The 7,901-nt window shown below is 37.6% G+C and overlaps 1 protein-coding gene across 1 annotated transcript; it reads right to left on the reverse strand.

Annotated features, from left to right (window-relative positions):
• Positions 1-215: 215 nt before the first annotated feature.
• OR10AD1 (olfactory receptor family 10 subfamily AD member 1) lies at positions 216-1,131 on the reverse strand (the record flags this gene model as incomplete). The annotated part of the gene is given in 7 exon segments (XM_081058959.1): positions 216-452; positions 454-596; positions 599-676; positions 679-829; positions 833-1,031; positions 1,033-1,101; positions 1,103-1,131. Coding segments are annotated over 7 exon segments (906 nt in total).
• Between the last annotated feature and the right edge of the window lie 6,770 nt (positions 1,132-7,901).

A 7,901-nucleotide genomic window follows, 5' to 3' on the forward strand; every position in this document is an offset into this window, starting at 1 on the left:
CTTAGAAACATCTCAAATTCTCGGGAGGAAGGTTCAAAATAAAATAATGCTTGAAGTAAAGTCAAACAGATGAGCTTTAGACATGAATAGGATCTTCCAGGTGGGATTCTAGTACAGAGGAAGCTATGAGTACTCTTCTTTCCTGGAGCCTTTCAGCATTGGTGAGTTACCCAACTGTCAGAGGTAGAGGAGGGAGCTTCCCTTCCAGGAGCCTTCTAGCTAGACAGACTCTGCCTGGGCCAGGCCCTCACCATGGCCCCCTTCCTTTCCTTGTTTTGGAAACTGTAGATGATGGGTTTGCACATGGGGGCGGTGATGGTGTAGAGGAGGGAGAAAGGCGTGTCTTTGTCAGGGCCATGTGTGCTGTGGGGGTTCATGTAAGAGAACAGGGCTGAGGTATAGCAAAAGCTGACCACAGTCAGATTGGAGGTGCAAGTAGAGAAGCGCTTCCCCCCGAGCCGAGAAGGAGGCTCTGCTGAAGATAGAGGCCCAGATAAGGGCATAGGAGAAGCCAGTGAGCACTGTGGGGCTGAGCAGCACCACAATGGCATCAGCAAAGATCACCCTCAGACTAAAGTGGGGGTCTCCACAAGAGAGGTGGTCACTATGGGGACCTCACAGAAGAAGTTTTCTATGTGGTTGTCTCCACAGATCGGACCACGAAATGCCATGTAACCAGCCTGAAGAACCAGGCAGTATCCACCAGCTTTACACTGACCTGCTGGCTCATGATCTGGGCATAGTTAAGCTGGTGGCAGATAGCAGGATAACAGTCACAGGCCATCAAAGCCAAGAGCATGCACTCGGCCACACCCACACCAAACACCAGCTACATCTGGGTCACGCAGGAGGCAAAGGAGAGAGTATGGTTCTTGACCACCAGGTGGATCAGCATCTGCGGGATGGTGGTGGTGCTGAAGCAGGTATCCAGGTAGCACAGGTGGCCAAGGAAGAAGTCCATGGGGCTGTTAAGTCTGGGGTCTGTCCAGGTGATGAAAATGAGGAGGCCATGCATGGCCGTGGCAAGGAATTAGGAAGAGGGCAAAGAGCAACGCCCAAGTGGAAAGGGAACTCTGCTCAAAGCCCACGAGGATAAACTGCCACTGTGCCCCCATTCCTTCCGTCCACCATCTGGGGTCTGCTTGAAGAGGGAGGACAGGAAAGGCACAGACGAGGTAGTTATGTATAGGGGCTACCTACTTGTATAAAAACAGATTGGGAATAAAGGAATGAGAAAGAGAAGAGTTTCAGAAAACTCCATGTGAGTCAGCAGTGTCATGGGCACTGAAAACGTCAGGGATATTGTAAGCAGCAAAAGGTAAACCATATTATGAACTAAGGGAGATTCTATTGTACTTTGTGTGGCATAGGCTGTACCTGAAATATTGTATCTAGTTCTCAGAGCTCTATTTTAAATGATCATCCACCCAGGGGATTATGTTCAGGGACAAACATGGTAAAGTACCTAGGAATCATGTGACAAACTAGGACTAGAAAGAGGCTTCATGTCATAATTTAGAAATGTAAGGGGTAAAGGATAGTTCAACATACGCAAATCCATCAATGTGATACATCACGTAAACAAAATAAACGACAAAAATCATATGATTATATCAAGTAATGCAGAAAAAGCATTTGACAAGATACAGCATCCATTTATGATTAAAACCCTTAATAAAATAGGTATAGAAGGAAAATACCTTAACATAATAAAGGCCATATATGACAAGCCCTCAGCTAACCTCATAATTAATGGTGAAAAACTGAAGCCCTTTGCTCTCCGTTCAGGAACATGACAGGGCTGTTCCCTATCACCTCTGCTTTTCAACATAGTGTTGGAAGTCCTCGCCAGAGCAATCAGGCAAGAGAAATAAATAAAAGGCATCCAAATTGGGAATGAAGAAGTTAAATTGTCACTCTTTGCAGATGATATGATGCTATATATAGAAAACCCTAAAGACTCCACCAAAAAGCTATTAGAAATAATAAATGAATACAGTAAAGTTGCTGGCTACAAAATCAACATACAAAAGTCCATTGCATTCCTATATACTAACAATGAAATCTCAGAAAAAGAAATTAAAAAAAACAATTCCTTTTGCAATTACAACAAAAGGAATAAAATACCTATGAATAAACTTAACCAAGGATGTGAAAGACCTATATGCTGAAAACTATGACACTTTAAAAGAAATTGAAGAAGACACAAAGAAATGGAAACATAGTCCGTGCTCATGAATTGGAAGAATCAACATAGTTAAAATGGCCATATTACCCAAAGCAATATGCAGAATTAATGCAATCCCTATCAAAATCCCAATGCATTTTTAAAGAAATAGAACAAAAAATCATCAGATTTGTTTGGAACCACAAAAGACCCCAAATAGCCAAAGCAATCCTAAGGAACAAAAACAATGCTGGGGGTATCACACTCCCTGACTTTAGCTTATACTACAGGGCAACAATAATCAAAACAGCATGGTATTGGCAGAAAAACAGACATGTAGACCAATGGAATAGAATTGAGAACTCAGAAATAAAACCACATAAATATGGACAGATAATTTTTGACAAAGAAGCCAAAAACATACAATGTACAAAAGACAGCTTCTTCAATAAATGGTGCTGGGAGAATTGGAAAGCCACATGTAAAATAGTGAAACTAGACAGCTGTCTGTCACCATGTACCAAAATTAATTCAAAATGGATGAGAGACCTAAACATAATACCTGAAACAATAAACTGCATAGAAGAAAATATAAGTACTAAACTTATGGACCTTGGGTTCAAAGAGCATTTTATGAATTTGACTCCAAAGGCAATGGAAGTAAAAGCTGAAATAAATGAATGGGACTATATCAAACTTAAAAGCTTCTGCACAGCAAAAGAAACCATCGACAAAATAATGAGGCAACTGACTGAATGGGAGAAGATTTTTGCAAACAGTGCCTCCGATAAGAGGCTAATATCCAAAATATACAAGGAACTCACACAACTCAACAACAGAAAAACAGACAAGCCAACTGAAAAATGGGCAGAGGACCTGAAGAGACATTTCCCCAAAGAGGACATACAAATGGCAAATAGATATATGAAAAAATGCTCAACATCACTAATCATCAGAGAAATGCAAATAAAAACCACAATGAGATATCACCTCACCCCAGTCAGAATGGCTATCATCAACAAGACAAATAGTAACAAGTGTTGGAGAGGCTGTGGAGAAAAAGGAACCCTCATACACTGTTGGTGGGAATGTAAATTGGTGCAGCTGCTATGGAAAGCAGTGTGGAGGTTCCTCAAAAAATTAAGAATTAATTACCATATGACCCAGCAATCCCTCTCCGGGGTATCTACCCAAAAATCTGAAAACATTTATACATAAAGACAAGTATGCTCCAATGTTCATTGCAGCTTTATTTATGGTGACCAAGACATGGAAATATCCTTCGATAGATGAATGGATAAAGAAGTTGTGGTATATATACACAATGGAATACCATTCAGCGGTAAGAAAAGATAAAATAGTACCATTTGTGACAACATGGATGGATCTTGAGATTATAATGCTAAGTGAAATAAGTCAGCCAGAAAAAGTAGAGAACCATATGATTTCACTGATATGGGGTATATAAAACTGAAAACAACAAAAGAACAAGACAAACAAATTAAGGAACAAAAACTCATAGACATAAACAATAGGGGTTACCAGGGGGGAGGGGGGCTCTAGAAGAGAGTAAGCGGGGTCTAATATATAGTTATGGAAAGAGAACTGACTCTGGGTGGTGAACACACTATGTGAGATATAGATAATGTATTACAGAATTGTACACCTAAAATCTATGTAACTTTACTAACAATTGTCACCCCTAAACTTAGTTTAAAAATAATTTATCTAACTTAAAATAATCATAATACATAACATATGTTAATTATTGTTTGTTCTACATGGTTATAGGTAGTAAGATTTTTAAGCTTCAAAACAATACTATGGGATAGGTAGTCTTTCTTTTATTGTCATTTTACAGATACACAGAAAGGGTCAGTAATTTGCCCAATGTCACACAGTGAGTAAGTAGTGAAGGTCGAATGCAAATCTGCAGTCCAATTCCAGAAGCTGCATTGTCTACTACCCCCACAGCTTCTGGATTTTGGATGCCCTACAAGGACTAGCGAAAACATTTGACAAATGAACTAAAGGAGTGGTGTGTTTGTATGTGTTTAACAGATGGGTCTGCGAGGGACCTGATTTGTAGCATTTGCCAATTTCATGGTGTAAATACTCCCCCTGTGACCTATTTCAAGCTAGAAATGTGACACCATTAAACATGGAGTTAGGAAGGGACACATATTAGGTCACTATTATATGGTTTTCCAACCATACAAATACAATAGATGTAAATAACCTTGAGAACATAGATAATAGTAAAATGTAGTGAAAAATCTTACGAAGTGATGAATTTTGAGTATTACCTTTGTTTTGTAATATAATTGATTTAGTAGTAAGTTTATATAATTTGTTTATAATAGCTGTATTTAACAATCAATTCTTAACATTTCTGAAAATTTAACAGTTGGCTCTGGAGAGCTGGTACCAACTGGCTCAGCACACCACAGGAGTAAAAAGGAAAGGGTAGAATTATAACTTTTTGCACAAGGTATTTCTAGGAGCAGGATGAATTTCTCCCTCTCTGTGTTTCTGCCTCAACCTTTAAGGAGGCCAGAATTTCTACCTAAACTTCTCCAATCTGGAGGAAATAATGTTACAGGAAGCACTTCTGACACCACTGTTGATCTTCGCTCTAGAGATAACCTAAATATCCCTCAGTTAGGAACTGATTACATATATTATGTACAAACATAAAATGGGACAACCTCATGGAAATCATGTCTTACCTCATTCTGTTGCTATAGCTGGAAATGGTCGGTTTCACTGCAATAGGTAAGAAAGACAATTTCATGGAGCCTGTGGATGAGCTACCCCAGGGAGGACATCTGATGTTGGGGTCCCCTCTGGAAGAGAGAGTGGCCCTTTTAGTTTATATAATCCCTCACATGAAATCTCTCAAATCATTCCTGTGAATGTCTACTCAGATAAAACTTCTTTACCTATTTACAGTAATTTATAGTTTACAAAGCATATTCACATATATTATTCCATTTAACTCTTTAAAAAATCCTAAGAAGTAGATACTATCTCTGTTTTACAGATGAGGAAATTGAGGCACAGAGAGCTAGAGTAATCACCCAAGGTCATACAACTAGTAACTGAAAGTAATGAAACTCAGACTGGGCCTTTGAAGTCCTTACAATAAAACCAAGGTGCTAAACAAGGTGCAGAGGGCAGAGATGCCACTACTTCCTGTAGGTCATACTATTAATTAATGTCTCATTTAGTCAGGAACACACACAGCACACGCACATGCACACACAGGTGTGTTATAATCCATATCTTCTCAGGGAAAAACAATCTAGACCTTGCTGCACTGTGCCTATTCTAATCAGTAACTAATTAGAGTTTTGTGGTGCTCTCCCTGTTTGAAAAAGCCTCAAATCCTTCCCAGTCCCAAGACTCCCAATTGTCACTTCATTGCATTATCTCTATGACCATTAGAGGGATTTGAGCTTCTGGGCTTTGTCTGTCATACAAGAAATCATGAAGAGAAAGATAGATTTCACTACATCAGATGGAAAACTTTGGTACATCGAAAAAAGACACAAAACTACCTTACTTGTTTTTAACAAGTAACTGATTAGAAATAGATACATATACAGAGGCAATGCTATATTAAATTTATTATGTAAAGAGCTCATCAAAAACGTCAAGATTTTAAGAGATAAAAGGACAAGAACTCATATTTGTAGAAGTGGTAAAACCATCCCAAAGCATTAAAACTTCATTAGTAATCAAATAACAATTTTAAAACAATTGGATACCATTTCTTACTCATTAAATTAAAAAACAATTTTTTAAAAAAATTATAACATCAGTGCTCGTTAAATGGTATTCCATTCTTGGTTGTAAAGCAGTTTGGCAATATATACGAAAAGCTTTAAAAATGGTCATTCCTTTTAACATAAGGTCTCTTTAATAATACAGACCCTGGAGTCCAATTATCTGGATTCAAATACTGGTTTCTCCACTTACCAACTGTGTAAACTGAGGTGATTTAAATCAACATGCCTCAGTTTCCTCACCTCTAAGATGCAAACAATAATGATAGTATCTACATTCTTGGATCATCATAAGGACGAAATGAGTCATACTTGTGAAATTTTTGGACTAATGCTATATAAATTTGCTAAATGGGAATATATTCAACTATTTTAAAATTTACTCTAAGAAATTAATTACCAATTGAGAAGGTGGGGATGGTTCTGGCTAAAAGAATCTTGAGGTGTCTAAAAATATACATCTCAAAGGATTAAAACAGATTTAGAAGGGTTGAACTCATGTATAACTAACTAAAATCCATCAAATTTAATAATTCTTAGACATATGAACTTTAGGCAATCATATTCTGAGATGATTTCCTTAGATATTAAAATTCAGTGAAACAAAGACAGACCCCCTAAACAGATGAAAGAGAAAACTCTAAAAGAGCTGATATAATCTAATTACATACAAGATGTTACAAATTTAATGTTATTTTAGGTGAACCTGTCATTGGGAAAATTAATCATTAGGCTTACTGGAGGATTGGTTTTAGGATACTTTGTTTGTTCCCTTTAGGCCAGGGTGAAATTAATATCTAAATGGCTTTGGGGAATTTTGTGGGAATTAAAAGGGATACTGCTATTAAATGCCTGGCTAGGTCTAACCTACATCTATTATGGGACAAGTTATATTGTCCTAGCCTCATCAAAGACTGAGATTTATGTTCAACCTTTTCTTTACCATGTAGTAGACAAATTTAACAACTTTAAAAATTGTAATATTTTCTATTATTTTATCTAGACATTTTTCAAGGTAAATGTGGTTTCTTTCCCTTTTTTCTCTCCTTGATTCTACCTTCTTATGGTTGGATCCACGGCAAAGTCTCCATATCTCTGTAATTGAGGCACCCTGAACTATATTTTGTATCTACTGATGGTCTGACTGACATCTTGGGCGCTTGCTTGGCATGAGAGATCTTTATCACAACAGATAAGACAGAAGCATAAGCTCTAGACACAAGGAAACTTCTCTGGCATCCACATGAGTGAGAGACAGAACCAATAGCCTTACTTTAGGTTTTTATTTTCATCTATTTTCTTAATTCTAGATGGATCTCACATCCACTTATCCTTCCCATTAAAATACTTGATGGCTGTTCATAATCTTCCATCCAGAGTCACAATCTAAACTGTATATAAAGCAAAATTCAAATACATATGAGAATACATTTCTCCTCCTGAGAATAGCCACCTCTAGAAGGGGGTTTAAGTAATTTAGGGGGGGGAAAAGCCAACCCCCCAAACATCCTCCTTCCCTCTCAAACACCCTGAAAGATAGAAGGAAAACAAGATGAAATGGTGACCAGTTAATATACACATAGAATGATTAGTTCCTGAATATTAAGAGTTTAGCTATTTGTGCAAGATAGGTTTGTAGGAAATTATGTAGAAGGACTTTGTGATTACTGAGGGCAAAACTGAGCATTAGCTTGGCTCTTTTCAGCAGTCTTAGTGGTCATGGTTAATGTGAACTAACTATGCTGTCTCTAAAAATTGCACTGATTGTAAAAACAATCAGAAACACAAAGATAAGGAGATGAGATTGTCTCATCTGAAAGTCTTGGAAAGAACTAGAGAGTTATCTGGTCAATGACATCAATAGTATTAAGAGGTAAAATAGATACTTTTTTGAGACCCAATATCCACATTTGAAATTCACATATATATGGCAGATGTGTAGAAAA

This window comes from Rhinolophus hipposideros, assembly GCF_964194185.1.
Source record: "Rhinolophus hipposideros genome assembly, chromosome: 9".
Lineage (NCBI taxonomy): Eukaryota > Metazoa > Chordata > Mammalia > Chiroptera > Rhinolophidae > Rhinolophus > Rhinolophus hipposideros.